The following is a 19,906-nucleotide window of genomic DNA, read 5'->3' as shown; positions in this document are numbered from 1 at the left end:
CATGACCTTCACCAGCTCTGACAGTTTATATGCACCTTCAAATTAATTTTTGCATTTAGAAATATGCTGCAATTGTTAAAGTTTGCAGGCTTGAACAACAAGCTCATTTGAGCTTGATGGAAATTGTCTGGAGGCAGCCTGCAGCAGCATCATCTAACACCTGCTACCCTGCCAGCACTCACCAGTTTCTGAGCTGGAACAAGCAAACATTGTTTCATGAGAATCCAATATGTCCATGTTTGTTTACAGTTCTCATTAGGAGAAGGAATTGTTAATCCACCACTAAAAGTGACTACTTGATCAGGAACAAATAGTTGCAGAGCCATTGGCACCTGCCCACCAAAGGTAGAATGCTGAACTCCCAGCAAAGGTAGACTGCAAACAGCCATACAAGCACTACAGCTTTTATTAAGTTCATTTGGAAGGGGCCATCTTCCTGTATAATTAGCAACATTTTATCATAACAAATGCAACCAAAATGTTCGAAAGCTGCCTTTCAATAATGTCTGCTGGCCTAATTGTATTTCTGCCAGAGGCTTGGGGCTCTGCTAGTTTATCTGTATGAAGTAAACACTAAAATGTACTTGCATCACTTGCAAGTGATGAATGCTAACTGCACAACAAGTGTGCAGCTGCAGACCAACCTCTGGCCTCCTTAGTGTTTCTTTCTTCAAAGTGAGGCTAAGATAAGCCACTGAGGCTAACCTGGGTGAGACTCCAAAAGCAAAGCTCCAGTCTGTATTGATATTTGTCCTACCCCAGTACTTCCCATATTGCTGGAAGAAAAATATTACTGTGTAACTACCTTTATATAACTTCACTCAAATTCCAATGAAGAATCACTAAAAGGTTTCACTGTTTTAAGACCAAGTAAAGAAATAAAGCTCTGCTCATAGTATCATTGTCTTCACTATTATTTTTTTCAAAATGGCTGGTAATTATCCTCTAGGGAGAAGGAGAAAGAACACTTCCTGGTATTAACAGTATGTGAAAACATGTAAACCAGAGGTTTTGAAATGCAGTAGTTACCTTGCAAAGTCACACCCTTATTATTTCACTGTAACTCATCTGTGTAGGTATGCCAAAAATAAAAGTGTATGCACAGGAGATGGCATGAGACAGCTGGGATGGAATGTTATTTTAAGCTATTTCTTCACACAAAAATAGTTCCTAACTTCATGTTCTTACAGGGTATCTGCAAGGTGTGGGGAAAGCTTCAATGAACAGACTTTATTATCCCCCAAATCCTGTGTTTCTGGGAAGTAAGCGAGGCTAAGGAAAGTACTCCTTTTTTGGCAATTATGTAGAGGAGAGGTGCTAAAGAACAAGCTCTGCAGAAGGCTTTTCATCAGGCAGAATAAAGGTATAATCACTGCTGCAAAGCATTTTTGGATGTGATTGCACAAATTTTCATTCTTGGGTCACAGAAAAAAAAATGCAAAGGAAAAATAAGCAACAAACTGGATGTTTCTATTGCTGCTGCTGTTTCTCTAGTTTACGTAGAGGACATTTCCAAGCCCCCAATTGTAACAAAAATAGCTGAAATGAATTCTCCATTTCTCAAGTCACTTGCTGTCAGTATTTACAAGGCAGTGACATCATAAATGACAGACAAATCCAAAGCCTTTAAAAATAATGAGTAATGTCTGAAGCCCACAGGTTAAAAGACTGGGAGATAACAATATGCACCATACATATATGTTACACAGGACTGACCATGTGATCAGTTTTTTAATACTGGATGGTTAAATCTTTGTCATTGTTTTTTTGTTTCTTTTGTTCTGTTTTTTTTTTTTTTTTTTTTTCCTTTTCCCTTTTTGGTGTGTGTTCTGTTTTGTTTCTTTGTTTTGTTTTAGTTTCTATTTTTTGTTCCCTGGCATGTAATCCTTAGCTGCCCAGGCAAACAAGTAGGATGGAGTGCTTTATTCTCATCCTTCATGTTTCAAATCTGTTAAAGAACAGAATCTTCTGGAACAGAGACAGGCACAGGCAATTTTTGCCCTAAAGTCTCACAGTATCTCCTGTGCATGTGGAAATATATAGTATCTCCAGCAATAGTCACCAAGTCATTGGTGGGAAGTTGGAGAGGATTATTCTGGGCAGCTATCTTGTCTCACTAAAACATTCTTTTTCCTACAAAAAGGCCTGTCTTGGGAAACAAGTGGGCTGACAAATCAGGTCAGTACATGCTTAGGTCAAACAAAAAGCAAGCTCTTCCTCAAAACTCAACAGTTTCTGGTTTTGAGTTCAGACACCCCCACACTTCTCCTGCACTGAGCTCCATTTCCACCCTGAGTGGTATTTACCAACATCAATCTGGAGCCCCCTTATCTAGTGTAGTCTTCCATATTGCACAAGGGCTTCTGTTTGCACATGTTGCCAGCTAGAAGGTGCTTTGTTGGTACCATTCTGATGTACAAACACCAAGATGTTTGTCTGTCTTCTGTTGTGAGGCAATGAGGCAGAACCACGCAACAAACAAAAGCCCTCTTCTTCATGGCAGCCTTTGTATAAGCATCTCCCAGTTCACCTGTCTCAAACTTGTTCCGCTTGGCTCACATTTCTCAGTGCCAGTCAGTTCTCCAGGCTCATCTGTGGTGCCCTGAGGCAGCAGCTCAGCTCAGCACGGCTTCCAAGCTCCCACAGCACTTACACAGACTGTGCCTCTTGCTGACACCAGTGACTGTGCAGCAAGACAGCTCAGGCAGCCCCTCTGGCTCGAACGCTGGATCAGTCACCTGAATGCATGGACAAGGATGGGGATGGACAGAAAACATGAACCACAGCTGCCCCAATTCAACAGTTGTCAGCTGTCATGAAGGAACACTGTAGGAGGACACAGCTTTTACAAAGAAAACAAAAGAAAAAATATAATGTATCCAGCAGGATTTCAAATTACTTACGCTGGTATTTGAAACTCTGAGTCAAACCAGCCAGTAGAAACATGGGACTTGGAATTAAACTGGCTAAAGTTCCCTGGAAACTACACCTGCCATTTGAACATGCTTCTCTGAGAACTACAATCCTGACAGCTTTTTCACATCTCTTAAAATAAATGTATATTAAATTTGAACTTGGCGAGGAAGGGATTTTTGGTGACTTGTAGCAGCAGGAAATGTAACTTGTTCTTACTCAGTAAGGACTAACCCTAAAATAAAATAAAATACTAAATAAAATAAAATAAAATACTAAATCCTATAATAAAAGAGGAATAGTCTATAAAAGATGCAGAAGAGACTGGACATGCAGGAGAATGGTACTTTCCACAAAATTTAATGGACTTTCCACACTACAGTGAGTCACTAAACATGTGACCATTTATTATCTCAAAAAGGGAACAGTGCAGTACATCAAATACATTAAATGCAAGCAAGAAGCTCACAGTGACCCCATCATTTAGGTCTGTGAACTTACAATTTGTAAACATTGGTCCGAAGAGATGCTGCCAGTTCCTCAGGTTTCTGATATGATGGTGACATGTTAGTTTGCACTCAAGTCTACACATTGAATACTCAAGCTACTAATGCATTAAAAAGATAGTGTGAAAATAAATACCCTATTAGCCTGCAAAGATTATCAACATCTGCCATAAAACATGTTTTACTTTTTGTCTTAGACTTCCATTTTCAGTCATTTTTCCTCTTAAATTCCTCTTTATTCAAACAAGATGTTTTGGCCAAAAAATAATGCTTCTAATTAAAAAAAAAAATAGTATTTAGTGTCAAATTTGTAGTTTTTTGGCCTTTAGTGAGAAAGATGCTTTGAAACAACACAGATATAGCAAACTCTAGCTCTGTTAAAAAAAAAAATAAAAAATGCTAGGGTTCAGCTGGCATTTGATCTCTTCTACTGTTGTTGGTAGTCCAGAACAGCCATGTTCTGCTAACAGGAACCCTCTGTCCTCAAGCCTAGCTTTTAGTCATGGTCAGGTTATCCTAACCTGATCTCATGTTTCCATTTTCCTTCAGTTTCAACTGACTCACTTCAGATGTATGCATACAGACAAAAGCATCCTCTTGCTTCTGAACCTCTCAAAATTCACTGCCATTTCCTTGGCAACAAAATTACTTCAGACCAAGTTATTGTTGCATTTATTTTAGGCATCTATCTGCAGATCTATTTTCTTCTTTTGTGTGGTTCGACCAGAACAGTTTACACTGGTTTACTTTCTTTTAAAGCTGATTATACTTAGCAGAGCAGATAAAAAAACTCAAGTCTTTGAAGACTTGTGGAAAGCTGTGAAGGCATATCCAGGCTGCTGCTGGTAGCCCTGCCTGGGGACCCTTCTCAGTAAGGTGGAACTAGGAAAGTAGTCATTAATACTCATTGTCATGTCCACTACAACTGTGAACCTTCTATCAACAGGCCTGAATGAGCTGTTCATAGGTTATAAAAACTTACCTCGTGATAAGGCTTTCAGCTTAACAAAAAAGTTCCAGTCTTCCCCACCACCCACATTAATCTCTCTGTCCTAAATCAGGTGGCCTATAATACTAGCAATAGATAACTTTATAATTTTGAACTTGCATAGTGGTATTTCCCTTTTTACTTGATTTTTTTCTTTCTGTTTGTTTCTTTGCTGTCTTTAAAATTTCTTTGGTGGTTCTTTTTTTTTTTTTAATTTACAGTGTATAAGTATATAGCCAGCTTCAGAATCAATGATCTCTGATTTTTTCAGTCTGGTGAGGAAATGTATTTTAATGGTCACACAAGAAAATTAGTGTATATGTACCTTGAGCTACAAATAAAAAAGTATAGTACAAAATTACACAACTTAAAAGCAAAACTACGTTAATATTGTGCATGAATCTAATAGCAGGAGGCCTGAATTACATCAAACGAGTCTGAGGATTGTAAATACGTAAACACAATACAGTTTATTTTGGATACAGAACAGAAAACAGGAACTAATACAACCGGCCCACTCATCTGCAGACGCTAATTTCAGGAGAGGATCTCTTGCGCGGAAATTTACCGGCTGCTATATTTCACTAGATTTCTAATGTAAACTGCAACAACTTTGCAGTTGAATTTCACTGTAGTGTAGAGCAGACTCCAACATGCCCAGCTCATTAACTCATTTACCTTAATGACCACGGTATAACACAGTATTACATTGTGTCTTGTTCGGCAGAAACTCTCCCGGAGCTGGGCGAGCCCAGGACAGGGCTTAAGGGATCTAGGGCACGGGAAGTCCTGAACTCCTACTCTGCAGCACTTGGAATAAAATATCAATGCAAGTGGTCAGATAATTACGTGGCAACCAGAAGTCTGTGATTCAAAAAAAAAAACAGTATCAAAAATTCCGAAAATTCCGTCTCCCACCCGAACGTCACTAGAAGCACCAAGAGCTGCTGCCTACGCGGAGCGCGGCGCTGTCCGCTCCAGCCGCGGGCTGCTCGCCGGTGTCTCTGGGCGGTGCCGATGCCCGTGCGGTGAGGGCAGAGACGGGCCGGGGCTCCCCGTTCCCGCTCGCGGTGCCCCGTTCCCGCTCGCGGTGCCCCGTTCCCGCTCGCGGTGCCCCGTTCCCGGCGGGACGGGGCTCACCCGCTCCCGGCAGCGCCCGGGAGGGACACGCGGCTCCGCGCCACTGCCGCGGGCCGACAGCGCCCCGTGCCGGCGGCGCCCCGCTGCTGAGCCGCTCACATTGGCACCCCCTTGGTGGGCGGGGCTCCGCCGGAGCTTCGCGAGCTCCTATTGGGCGTGCGCGGGAAGGGGCGGTGCCGCGTCCTCACGTGAGCGGGGGCCGCGCGCTCTCCTGCCCGATGGCGCCCCCTGGCGGTCGGCGGCCTGGCGGTTTCCCCACGCCGGCATGGAGGGGAGCGGCGGCGGCGGGGCGGATCCGGGCCCGGCCACGGCCCCGGGCGGGGAGGGCGAGGGCTGCGAGGGGCTGTGGGAGCTGCCGGTGGAGCGCTGCGAGAGGCGGCCCGTGTGCGGGCGCTGCAGGTGACGCGGGCGTGGGGCCGCGGAGGTGCCGCGGAGGTGCCGCGGGGTCGGTGGGTCCCGCCCCGGATGCCGTGAGGCGGCGCCGAGGCCCCGGGCGGGCGTGGGTCGGTGGCTCGGCAGGGACTGAGTCGCCCTCAGGGATACCTGGACGCAGCGGGTCGGTGTGAGCGGGATCTCGCCCGCCCTGCGCGCCCTCCAGCGCCTGTGGCATCTCACAGTCACGGAACGGGTCAGCCTGGGAGGGGCCGCACGGGGTCATGTGGTCCAGCCCCTCTGCTAAAGCAGGGCCAACCCAAAGCACACGGCAAGGGTTGCGTCCGGATGGTTCTTGGGTATCCCCGACGGAGACTCCACAACCTCTCTGGGTAATCTGTTCCAGAGACACTAGAGATGGTCTTCCTCGTGTTCAGGTGGAGCTTCGTGTACATCAGTTTCTGCTAGTTGCCTCTTGTCCTGAGGCCATCATGTCCTAAAGGCATGTACACGGCTCTTGTTTAGCAGTAACACGACATGAATTAACTCCGCTGTCCAAGGAGTCGGTAAATATGGGGGAAATACCTAGAGGCTCAACACAGAGAGGGTGCTACACCTTTTCTCTGTATGCTCACCTTTGAAAAGCAAAGGGGAAGCAGTGTGTCCCCTCAGTGCCATGCAGCGAGGCACACGAGGCTCAGTACGTCTGGACACTCTTTGGTGCTTTGTCGAAAGAAAATGAGAAACCAGCCTTACCTAACAACTTTACAGCTAATTTTGAAATCCATTCAAGCACTGGTTACTACATCTTGTGAATTCAAGTGTGAAGCAGGCAGTAACTTACAGTCTTAGAAAAATACCTCGCAATCTGATTTTATGCTTATGTATGTATGTATGTACTTTTAGTAAATTGAGTGCAAGTTCCTGAACTGAAATGCTTGTGCACAACTGCCAGGGAAAAAAAGCTTCTCAACACCTGTACTGATTCATCTGTTCCTGTCGTTGGTGAAATGAGTGGAAAGGCATGTAATTTTGCTGACAGTGTAGTTGCAGTCTCTTTCAAGTGTCAGAGTTCAGAAGCTTATTGCTGGTGAGTTTCCTGTATATAAGTTGTAATAAAAAATATGTATTGTGCAACTCATAGTATTTGTAAATGTTCACTGTTAGAAAAAGTAGTCATAAGCAATAGTTGATGCTCAGAGATGAAAACCAAGCAGGTGAGTAATACTTGCCTTTTGCTGCCCTCTTTTTCTCCAGTGACTTTTGGCTCAGAGAACTTCTTGAGCTGGATGTTGCTCTGCGTCTAATATCCCCCAGTAAATATAGGGTTTTTTTTTTTTGATGTGAATTTCTCCAGTCTCCCTTGAACCCATGTAAATTCCACGTATCAGCAACATCTGGTTAGCAAGGACACACCACAGGCCTACAAACCGCAGTGGGGGGGAATTACCTTTTAGTTTATTTTGACTGTGGCTTCCACCTTCCTCCCTTGCACGTAGTATTCCAGGTATGAGCATGTTGGAGATTTATACCTTGGGTGATGCATTTCTGTTTATATTTATAAGGATCCTTCCTCATCCTGTAGCTGCTTAGTTTCGTAGTAACCTTTTGGGAACTCTTTTGGGAAGCCAGAGTTGAGTTTTGTCAACTACAGCACTCTCACCCCTGCATTTATTGACTCTTTCAGAGAGCTTAAATATGGGTCCTTTTCCTAAACCCAGTTCTTTTCATATAAACCATGTATTTTTGTAAGATTCTAGTAACCATATTTTTATTTGTAGTTTCTGTTCACATTAGCAGTCTTCTTTGTTGAAGTTTTTTTGTGTGGCTTTTTTTTTTTTTTTTTTTTTTTTTTTTTTTTTTTTTTTGTAGTAGTAGTAGTAGTAGTAGTAGTTGCTTACTGCTCAGCATTTCTAGTCCTTGCATGCCAAGGAATTGCCTGAGTGAGAGTTAACCCACTGTCATACCTTACTGAGCTTTTTAATGTTCTTTTAAAATGCCTGTAGAGTACTGCCGTTATTGTTGTTTAGTTTATTAGTGTGTTTCACAATATCTACTTCAGGTCCTGAAATTTTGAACAGATTCTCTGATGAGTCACATACAAAAAAATTTTCTTGCATAGGTATCTCTCTGTTTTCTTTCATAGTAAATATGATGCAAAATATTTGTCCAGCTCCTCATTACCAAGTAGAGTATTGAAACATCAGCTTCCTAAAGAGCTGTGGATGAATTGCATCTCCTTGTGAGGAGCATGGGAACAATGAGCACAGACACTGAAAGAAATGTAGGGGCAGAGAAACCAAGGAGGGTGAAAAGACCACAGAGCTACTTTTTCAGAAAAAAGGAATTTTTTTTTTTTTTTTGTAGTGGTGACAGTGCAAGACTAAATTGTACATTCAGTGTATTTTTGCACTGTATCCCCTCCATGCTATTCTTCAGGCTTATAGCTAAATTATGCTTTTCACTGATCATGACTTTCTGTGGCATGACTTGGAGTTGAAGTGGGTAACACTGAAACTTAGGGTGCCTCATGGGAAGCAATATTACCATTAACAGTATAATGTTGGTTGGGGCCAGGTATTTTTAATTGACTTCCTCAGTTTTCTGAACTCTAGATTTCTGTTGTAAGGTTCCTTAATTAATGTGATTTAGGTCTGAATTCATACAAAAGCATGGAAGAATGGGTTCTCTTAAGCATTATCTGGTGATTCCTCAGGGGAACTGACTTCAGGTTCTGATTTTTTTTAGAAATGGCAAGACATCTGATTGACAGCTTGCTTACAAGTGCTCAGTCAGTCAAGATGTGAAATAGAATTGTGGGAGAAAGGTAGATAAGTTTTCATTTTGGATAATGTGAATGTCACTTGAGTGTCCTGAAGGAAGAGAATGTTTCTAAGTGTTATGTGTTCGAGACTTTCTATTGCCTGTGGTGGTTGTGGGGAAAATACTTGCATTTGCAATAGCTTATGGGGGAGAATTTGAATGGAATAATGTAATACAATTTTACGTTTTGAAGGTGTTGTGTGTGTAAGTGCCAGTTAAAAAAAAAAGTTTAAAATGACCCTGCTTATGATTGGTGTTTGAGATGGCAAGCAGCTGATGCAAATGAGGTATGTGCATCACACTGTTTTATTCTTGAGGAGAGAATTTAATACATAGTCTGTCTGCCAAAACCAAAAGGTTAGTGGTGATAAACTTTGAATGAATAACTTCTTAAGGCTTTCATAGCTTACTTAAGTATTCTGCTTGCTTTCAGAAGTTAAAGCCCCACATCCAAACATTTAAATAGGAGAATAGGCTTAATATAATTTCCAAGTTGCTATTAGCTTTAAAAACAAAATGAGCAGGCCCTACAATTGAAGTAATGTAGGGCAACAATTTGATTTTGTGGTGTGACACTGATAGTAATTTAACATTTTGAAACTGTGAACTTCTGCGGGTCAGATTTCATTGTTTTCTAGATACATGGTGTTGTCTTAGGGAAAAAGCCTTTTGTTAGTACAAGAGCCATGAATTGACTTCTTTTCACAAATGTTGACTTTACATAAGGAAAATTCCATTGTTATAGGAGAACTTTTGGGTAATGTTTTCAGCAGAAATTATGACTTTAATCTGTGAGTATTATTTATCATCTCTGGTCATTGTTAGGTGTCATGTAGGGCATCACATATACCCACTGGTGACAGTTCTCTATATTTGCAGGATGGGTTTATGTTGTAGAGTTAGGTTAACAATAACTGGTATTTTCTCAGTTCTGCTATTATATATGCTGCGCTGCTGTGTATGTATTTCAAGGGTGGGGAGCAAGAAAAGGATTGTATTAATCCTTCAGTATAAATACTCCCTTTGCCTATATCTGAACTAATTATAGTGAATTTGAGTGCTGTGAGGGCTCTTGATAGCATTGATAATTCAATGATGACTTGTGGTGACATGGTGCTCCTTCATATTTTGAGGAAAAAATGTAATGTTCTTATATAAGTGTCACATATTTGTTAATAATTCTGTTATGTCATATAAAGGCTGACTCTGAATAAGCAATTTGGGCTTTCTTCAGCACAATAAATATATGCATTTGCATTATAGCACACTGTTATGGTATTTAGATGCAAACATGAATTTTTGAAGTTTGAGTAGCAGTTGCAGAAAGGGAAATAAGCTTGCATGAAGTATTTTGGCAATAGCTGCTGCAAGAAAATAGCTTCATAGCCTTTAATTACTTGTACTTTGGGATGATTTTTTTCCAGTTGGCATGTTTTTGTTATTGCTGTGTGGAGATGAATACCCACTTCCTATGAGGGCGTAATTGTCAATTGCCACCCTCACAGTCTGATATACTCAGCTGGGGCTGTAGCCTGGTCACTCTGTCATGTCACCATTGCTTACGTCACAGAATCTTACATACAGAATGGGTGAGGTTGGCAGGGACCTCTTGAGATCATCTTGGGTCCAGACCCCTGCTGAAGTACGATCAGCTAAACCAGGTTGCCCAGGATTGTGTCCAGCTGGGTTTTGAATATCTCTAAGGTCGGAGACTCCACAACTGCTCTGGGAATTTCTTCCAGTGTTTGACTCCAGCTGTGTTCAGATGGAGTTTCATAGTTTACCTGTGTGTTTTGCCTCTTGCCCTGATAGTGGTGCTGTTGAGAAGAGCCTGGCTTCATCTTCATTTCCTCCCATCAGTCATTTATACACAGTGATAACATCCTCTTTAGCCTTCTCTTTTCCAGGACAAAGAGTCCAATTTCTCAGCCTCTTCTTGTACAAAAACCTCCAGTCCCTTAGTCATCTTTAGCTGTGTGCTGGATCTACTCCAATAAGCTTGTTATGTTCTGGGAAGCCCAGATCTGGACCCAACACTCCAGACATGTCCTTAGTAGTGCTGAATAGTGAGGAAGGATCACATCTCTTGTCCTCCAGGCAGTGGTGTTAAATGCAGCCCAGTGTGCTATTGATGGCCTTTGTGTCAAGGGCAAGGACAGTTTGATGGCTCATGGTTAGCCTCTCTGCCAGTTTCTTCTCTAAAGAGCTGTTTTCCAGCTAGTTCTTTGTTTCTAAAGGGTGTTTGGTGCCTGAGGCTGTTCTTTTTATGCAAGGCTTTGCATTTACCTGTGTTGAAATTCCATGAGGTTCCTTCTAGCCCATTTCTCCTGTCTGTAGGGGTCCATCCTGCCAGAGGCCAATATCCCCAGATAGGGTTCTTCTAGATGTACACTATCCATCCTAAGTTACCAGAAGGGAATGCATGGGTTGAACCCAGCTATAACCCACTGTTCTTTTTGAAGTTCATTTTTTGTTTGTTCAGCTTTTGCACTATGCTAAGCCATGTAAATACTTCTTCCATGCTGGTCTGGCTGGGTCAGAAAGATAATTGTCTCTATTGATTGTCTTGGGGTCAGGAAGATAATTATCTCTATTGATTTTTTTGGTGGAGGCCATTTACACAAACGGTTGATCCATAGAGAAGTTTATCTAAAGCAAAGGCTACCCTCCAGTCCCTTTGTATTGAAATAAGTTCAGCTTCCTTTGTGATAGCCAGGGTGTCTTCCTGCATTTTTTTCTGAACTTTTTCTTGAAAGGGTTCTTTTATTATCAGTCACAGTTTTGAATGGCCACACTGCCATGTACTAGCTATTCCTATGAGCTGTGAGCTTTCTGAGGGCACACTGTCCCAGCATACAGGTCAATGATGAAGAGGTTAAAAGGTGTTAGCCCAGTATCACTGTCTGGAGTACTCCGCTAGCAGCTTGTCTCCAGCTGGACTTTATCCCACTGGTCATGCCCTCAGCACCTGGCTTTTGAGCCAGTTCTTTTCACTGTCAGTTTATCCAGGTGGTACTTTACCAGCTTGTCTTGGAGGGTGAGACACTCAGAAGAATTATCAAAGTGGAGATGAACAACATCTACTGCTTTCCTCTCATCCACCAAGGTACTCACCTCACTATAGAGGGCCATCAAGTTGATCAAATGGAATTTTCCCTTTGTAGATCCATCTGATTGCTCTCAGTACCCTTTTTTCTTTTGTTTGTTTTGAAATAGTTTCCATAAGGATTTTCTCTACTGTCTTTCAGGGGTTGATGTAACATTGACTGACCTGTACTTTCCTGGACTTTCTTGCAGAGAGGATTGACATTTTCTTTCTTTCAGACTTCAGCAACCTCTCTTGTTATCTGGAGATCATCGAAACTGTCCTTGTAATAGCGTCAACCAGCTCCCTTAACATGCAGGAATGCTCCAAGAAGGATCTTCTGCATGGCAAGGCTGAACGATGGCAGCAGCATCGCTGTGATTCCCCTGCAGCTCATGGTGAAGACCATTGTGAGGCAGGCTGTCCACCCACAGCCCATGGAGATCTGTGGTGGAGCAGAGCTCCATCTGCAGCTCTTGGAGAACCCCACACCAGAGCAGGTGGATGCCCAAAGGCAGCTGTGGTTGTGGGAAGCATGGCTGGATTAGACTCCTAACAGGACCCGTGGACCTACAGGGCAAAGAACCTGCATGGGAGCAGGTTTGTTGGCAGGACTTGAGACCCTGTGGAAGGGACCCACACTGGTGCCAATTAATGGAAAACTGTAGCCAGGGGAAGGAGTCACGTTGGAGACCTTCGTGGAGGACTGTCTCTTATGGGAATGGACCCTGGATCAGGGAAAGACTGAAGAGTCCTCCCCTTGCAGAGAAAGGAGTAGCAGAGACAGTGTGTGATGAAGTGACAACACTGTTGAGGGTAGAGAAGCTGGGAGTGAAGTTGAGCCTGGGAAGAAAGGAGGGGTGGGGCAAGATGTTTTTAGGATTTGTGTTTTGTTCTTGGTATCCTACTCCGATTAATAATAAATTATTTCCATTTCCCTAAGTTGAGTTTTTGCCTGCTATGGTAGTTGGTGAGCAATTTCTCCTGTCCTTGTCTTATCCCATGAGCCTTTCATTTTATTTTCTCCCCCTGTTGAACTGAGGAGGGAAGTGCTAGAGGCTTTGGTGGGCATGTGGCACTTATCCAGGGTCAACCTACCACTGATAGTAAAGAGACGATGGTGAATATGAGATCTGTCAGAAGAGCACAAGTAGATGGTAATAAAATTTTGTTCTGAGATGAGGCAGAAACTTCTAGAGATAGTAATCTTTTCTAAGTATGAATCTGGCTTTCCAGTTCTTAATCACAGTCCAAGGTTATGTTATGGAGATGCTATGTAGTGCAGTTTATGTGGCTATCTCTAGAGTGTCTGCAGCATGAGCATTTGCTGAGAAAGATATTTTGGTAAATAGTAGTATTTTGTGGATATGTCTGACAGAGCATGTGTGAAAATTTATTAAGTTGATGAAATTAAGTCTTATATTTGCTTTTAGATTTTTTGTAGAAGGACTTTGTAAGTGGCACAACTCCACTTGAGGCCTGGGAAGAGGGCATAGAAGGGAAGAACTGGAGAGAGGAACTGGGTTTTTTAAAGGGATTATTTTCAGCTGTTGCTTCTAATAGAAGAGTGAGTAAATTGTTCTGTGTATTCCAGTACGGCTGAAGGAATCAGAAATTACTTATGTCTCAACAGATTTTTGGCCTAAGGAACTGATTTTTCTTTCTTGTAACTTTTTCATTTATTACTTGTCAAAAAATATGGTGCCTTTGCAATTCTATTGTGTCCTTGTCTTGACCCAGTAATCGCTTGCTTAGGTTTTCCGAAGTGTTGTCTGGACCTGGGAACATAATAACTGGAATGAGGCTTTTGTAAGCTAATTTTAACGCAGAAAAGCCCCATAAAATATTTGAGGCCTTCTCAGCTATAGGTTGTATTTCTTAAAAAAATAGCTAGAAGTATTTGTCAAAGATTTCTTATCTCCTTACCGTGAATGTATTGTAAGTGTTTATTCCCAGCATTCAGTGAGTTTTATATAAATAGGGAATTCATTAGGGTAGATGTGCAGATATATTTTTGTTTCCACAAGTGCAGGTATAAATTCAGCTGAGAAAGTGAGAGACCTGGGTGCCAGTCAAGGGTCTGACCCTTCTCCAGAGCTTGGTCAGCCCTGTAGCCAAAGTGAATCACAAGAAGGACTCTGTTGCCCTGGTCGTATTTTTTTGTTACCTGATTTATGCTTTCTTAGCCAGCTTGGGGAAATGTGTGTTTGCATTGAGAGTTCGGGAGCACTGCACTTAGAAAGCTACGAAGGGAGTTTAGTTCTTAAGCAAGAAGTGGCCTCTGCCCCCAGCCTTGGAGTTGGTAATACTTCACTGGCTAGCAGAGGATCTAGCCACAAGACCACAGAACAAATTATTGTTTTGAGTTTTATTCTTGAACACATTAAGAGAAGATAATTTTGGAATGGTTTTACAGCAGATTGCAGATTATTTTATCAATAAGTGCCTATTTTTGCAACAGCTGAAAATTATTTTACAAACTGAAAATTTATTTCAGCATTAAGTGGTTATGTTGGTTTACTTGCCACTGGAGAAGCAGAGATATTTATGCTGTAATATGTCAGCTCTTCTGAAGAGGCTAAGGAATTTGAATAGGACTGGGGGCGCGAATAGAAAAGGTGTACAAACTGGAAGTTTCTTCCATTCAAGAATTACCCTTTTTGTTTGATAGACACAAATGTCTTTTAAGTTTTTATTTATTTTCAGTAGAAGATGCTGAAGGAGATTTGAGGAATGTTAAGAAGGGGTCTTGAACTTGCGTACTTGGTAGTAAAAAAGATGAAGAATTTACCAACTACAAATTAAGATGTAACTTGTTTGAAATTGATTAACTACGATATATGTAATCTATACCACATTTCAAGAATAGCTAAAGGTAAGTGGAAAAATTATCAAGCATTAGATTGGAAGTCCAGTGTCTTTTATAATCTTAATATGCTTCTGGTAATGTTCCTTTAAATGATTGTAGTGCTCACTGAATTCTGTATCTTCTCTTGGCTAGAATTATAAATATCTAGCTAAACATTCGTTTTTTTCTTCTGTGTTTAGCAGTTACTGTATATACAGTAGTTTTTCATGCTGATGTTTCTTTGGTGTGTATTACCAATATTGAGTGGTGCCTGAGCTGTTGGTGGATTAAAGATTTTGTGACTTCACTGTTACTTATTTCTGTTGTACTAAATTTCAAAGGCATGTATTAATTTCATACTATATTGTGATCAGATTCATGAGTAGTGACCTTTTTAGGCTGCTGGTTTTGTGCCTCAGCTGACTTGGTTAGCATACTTTTTGATCTGTTGGTATTAAAAAAGGAAAAAGACTATGTCAGACTAGCCACATATGGTCTGTGGATAACTACAGGTTAATAGGAGCACACACAAAGACAAGAACTGCATCAGAGAATAATCTTGTTAGTTAAAACAATGTATTATGTTTGATTGGCTTCTATTCTGTAATTACACCATGTACACCTTTTCCTTGGGGATGGTAGTGTATTGTAAAAGAGGTCAAAAATGTTTCAACATTTATCAAGCCTTCCCAGTTTAATTGTAAGGAATACTAAAAAATACCAATGCTTATTTTTCTTGATTTGCTTTAGATTTTTGTAAACCTAGGACAAAGCAAAAACCTAAAAAAGATGAATTTTACTTTCCATTCTGTGGGGATTACACAAGTAGCTGAAGACTGTTATCCATATACTCAAATAAGAGTTGGTTTCAGAGCAGCAAATCCAGTGATTTTTCATGTGATTTGTGGGGTTTACGTCTGATACTGGCGTATGTAAATTTCAGCTGCAGCGCTATCTCTTTCGAGGAGAGCCAGCCCTGACTTATCCCTGAGTTTTTACACAGTGTACTCTAGAGCTTGTCTGAGCATCCTGTGACTAACTGGTCTTAATTCAGTCAGATTCTTTTCAGTTAACTGCTGTCTGTTTTTTCTTTTTTTTCATTTTCTCTCAGTTTGAGTTTTGTTTTTAAAAAAACTTTCCTGTCATTTGAGGTGCATCACTCAAACTTTCTTCCTTTGTTGAAACAGTATGCCTAGAATTTCTTAGAATTTATTTTTAGTTCTGAGTTTCTGAGAATGATTTATAAGGGTCATCTGACTTCTTCCACCTGATTTTTTTTCTGATTTCTTTAATTGATGAAATTTTTTGTTTGCTTGTTTTCCCTTTCAGCTGTGATAATTGTTTGAATCTTCTCTCTTCCTTTTAATGACTGTATGTCATTCCACCCCCTGATCTTCCATTCACATTTATCCCTTGCAATCCCTTGCACTTGTGTGTCCCTTTCTCATTTTTTTAAAGCTGAATAGTGTTCTGAGCACTGGATTCAGTTTTCACTTGGCACTTTTATGGCTTTAACAGAATTGTACTTTTGTTTCACAAGCTCTGCTGAGATGTTTTTCATCAAAATCTCTAATGCTTTTTGCTTGGAATAAATAATCCCAGTTCAGACTCCTGGATCTGTCGGCCTAGTATTTGTCTGTGCTGTTTCTAGAAGCATACCTGTCTTTTGGCTTGCAAGATGTGGTCAACAGATTTCTTTTCTCCACCTTTCTACATACAGTTTCTGAGTTACACCAGTTGTGCCTATGATGTATGGTACAAATTTCTTTTTGAACTCTTGAACTCAGTTCCTAAATCTATTTAGCGTGTCAATATGGGAGACTGCAAACTGTCTCTAACACATGATTTTTATTTAATCTCAAATTTAGTTTCATGGAAATGTTCAGCTGTATTAGTTATGGGAAGGGAAATGTGTCCTTGCAGTACTTAACTTTTGTTTTCCTGTGAATATGTAAAGAAAATGGACCAAATGAGTCCTGAAGGCCCCATCCTGTGGCTCTTCTGGCACACAGTAGTAGATAGTAGGTCATCTATGTTGTAAAGTTAACATGAATTTTAACCTAGTGAATAGTACTGTGGCTTAGAATGTACTGTGGCTTATCTTTATTTCTTTCTGTATGTATTCCTTAGTTTTTATGTATTAATAATTGATAGTACAAGTTTCTGAGAACTTTTTCCTTTTTTCCTTTTTTAAGCAGTCAATCAACTATTGTCCAAAAGGCAAAAAATTTTAAATAAAATTGACTATGGATGCATCATACATTTGGAAGGAGGCCTGGAAATGCACACTTTTGTGTGAATTGACAATATCAGCTTATTCTACCTTACAAGATTTATTATAAAATACTTTTTTTTTTCTTATGATATTATGGAATTAGCATTCTTGCCTGTATTTCTGTTTAACACTTTAGCATTTCTGTTTATTCCAAAAGTCCTGTTTAATGAAATTGAAAGTAGGCAAATTGTGCACTTGGAAGAGAATAAGTGGGTTGAATTGGAATGAATATGAAATGTTCAGGAATTCAGTATTTTGATGCTTTTGTCAGATAGTGGTAAGAAAATACTCCTTATCTAAAAAGAACTTGGAATTTATGGGTTAATTACAGATGGCAAACAGTCTGAGGAAATCTACTGCCAGGAAAGTTAATTAGAGATAAGGCTAGTTTTGTTAAACACGGATTATATTCTTAACAGCTGTAAAGTGGTAAATCAAGTCAGTGGTATTTTATAAAATAGGATGAACTAAAAAAAGGTTATTCAGAGGTTCTTATTGTTTGCTATGTATATGAAACAGTAGCAGTGCAATTCAATTTTATAATGTATGGAACTTGTTTTTCCTGGTATTTTTGAATTCAGTATTATACTTATGCAATTTAGGAATAAGCCACCTTTCTCCCCCTGCCCTTGATTTATTAGAATTATTGGTTAGAAACTTCAGAAATTCTCTTTGTTAGAATTTTCAACAAATGAAATGGTAAGGCTGTAAATTCATTATAGTTTACATTTATTTTGTTTTTAATAGAAGCTCTCGTTAATTGTGCTGTCTAATAGGAAATTTCATTAAAATACCAAAGAAATATCCATGAATTCCAGTTGTGCTGATTCTTCTGGACATCTATGTCAAATTCTCCTTGAACATCAAAGTTCTTTTAAAAATCCTAATGCATGAAAAGCAGGCAGCTAATACAGTGTATTAAGTTGATTTTAAGTGCCTTTAGAAATATGTCATCTCCAAGTAGGTTAAAAAATAACCCCTAGTGTACACCAAACCTACTTACACCTATAGCTGCTTCATGCCTTACAAAAGTGAACAGGGATGCTGATGAGTATGTGCTTTAAACTCAAGTGGTTTTAAAGATACCTAGGCACCCAAATGTCATGGAGCTTAAGTCTTTAAAACTGCTTCAGTAATGTCTTTGACGTTTGTAATGGCACAGTGTCAAAGTCTATTAAGTTGGCTATGCTTTAATATAATTCTGTTCTGAGCCACTGCTTTCATTTTGTGTTCTGTTCACATTGGCAAATGCTGATTTTATAACTGTTGGAAGAGGGGTCGGGGAGGAGTTTTGTAGGGGCACTGTCAGAGGCCTAATGAAGTCACGTACCACTAAAACAAATGTGGGTAGGGGACAAATGGAAGAGCAGCACAACCTTCTTCGACAGACTGGTTAATGGATTTAACTGTATGTAACCATGATGACAGGTCCTGGTTCTGGAGTAGGAAATGGTTACCTTTGTCTGAATTTAAGAATATTAAGGGAGTGTTGGTAGCCTTCTACAAAAGTCAAGCTGGGAATATACAGACTAGGTAATAGGTTTACAAAATAAAATAAAGAGAGCCTCCTGGGCTGTTGAAAGTAGGAGAGGTCTTTGTGGGGGTTAATGCTGCGGGCAGCACTATTGAACATGCTCCCAGTGCCCAGGCGGGCTGGTTGGAAGGCTTGCAGGTGACAGCCAGGTGGAGGGAGCAATTGCTGTACTGCAGGAGGTTAGAGCTGCCGTTCAGAGAGACACTGACAGCTGTCTAGTCATGAGGAGCCTCAGGAAATTCAGCATATTTGAAGCTCAGTTCCCAGGGGTAAACGAGCACCGGTATCACTGTCAGCATGCAAGGGAGCCACTCTGCAGCAGAGGTGGGCAGCAGGGTAAGCATGGGCCAGCAGCATCCGCTGGTGGGAGAAGAGGCCCTGTCCTTTCAGTTTCAATTATAGTGTAGCTGTGTTTCAGCTTCACAAAAAATGGATTAAACTTTATGAGAGTGGTTAAATGCTAGAGCTGGTTGCCTGGTGAAACTCTGGTAGGCTAATATCAGTTAGCTCAAGGCCTTTGAAATTATGTCTACTTTGAGTCCAAAGCTGTCCAATTCTGAATTATTTTATGAGTCTGTTTATAGCTTTTTACTGCTGCGCTCTGTTTAATGCCAGTGGCCTCTCAGAGCATGATACTTTTATGAGCACTTTTAAAGTTATCTATTAACTGTTGTGATCCTTCTTATTCCTGTCAGCTTCTTAATGTGCAGTCTAACCTTGTTTTTGGTTAACTTTTATAGGAATGCTTGCTAAATATATACTGCACTAATAATAGAACTAATGTTTCCAAGTTACACAAGAAAGTTTCATCTATGCCACAGACTTCTAACTTTCTTATTTTAAAGAAAGCGTTATTGTGGGGTATTTTTTTCCTAGGATCTGAAGCCTGCAAAGCACCTTAAGTGGTAAAAATCAATGTGGTTCTGAGGTTTGGTGTGGTGACTGCTATATTAAACATTAAAAAACATATGTGCTGAATTAATTGTTTACCTTATAAAAGCAGCGTCTTCCAGTATCCAGAAAATGCTTTAGAATGGCCTAATTAATTTCATGCCTGGTTAAATAAAAGAGATATTCTGTATTCCGTAAAAACCAACATATTTTAAAGAAATACCTTTTTACTGTTAAATAACAGGTACGCTATTTTAAAATACATTATTTTGTTACATTTTATCAGGAAACCAACTGACTACTTGTTTAAGATGGATGCTAGATCAGAAGCAGTGTATTTGACAGAAGTGCTGCTCTTCAGAAAAAGGACACTAGAGTGCAGTGTGGTATTTAAAGAGCTCTCACAGCTAAGTGAGAAGTCTTCAGGAAGTCTGAACAGGACATTGCACATGGCCTTTTTGGTATTGTTTTATATTGTTGAGTTATACTGAAGTTTTCTGAGTGTCTAAACACAACTCCATTCTTCTACCA

The 19,906-nt window shown here is 40.5% G+C and overlaps 1 protein-coding gene across 1 annotated transcript in view; it reads left to right on the top strand.

Annotated features, from left to right (window-relative positions):
- The first annotated feature begins 5,812 nt into the window (after nucleotides 1-5,812).
- The window catches only part of DTWD2 (DTW domain containing 2), a 62,774-nt gene continuing 48,680 nt past the window's right edge, over nucleotides 5,813-19,906 (top strand). The window contains exon 1 of the mRNA XM_059873988.1: nucleotides 5,813-5,946. Coding sequence (XP_059729971.1) covers nucleotides 5,813-5,946 — 134 coding nt within the window. The remainder of the gene's footprint in view (nucleotides 5,947-19,906) is intronic.

The sequence above is a fragment of the Haemorhous mexicanus genome, chromosome Z (genome assembly GCF_027477595.1).
Source record: "Haemorhous mexicanus isolate bHaeMex1 chromosome Z, bHaeMex1.pri, whole genome shotgun sequence".
Classification (NCBI taxonomy): domain Eukaryota; kingdom Metazoa; phylum Chordata; class Aves; order Passeriformes; family Fringillidae; genus Haemorhous; species Haemorhous mexicanus.
The sequence above is the reverse complement of the archived record's forward strand: the minus strand, read 5'-3'. Positions and strand labels throughout refer to the sequence as shown.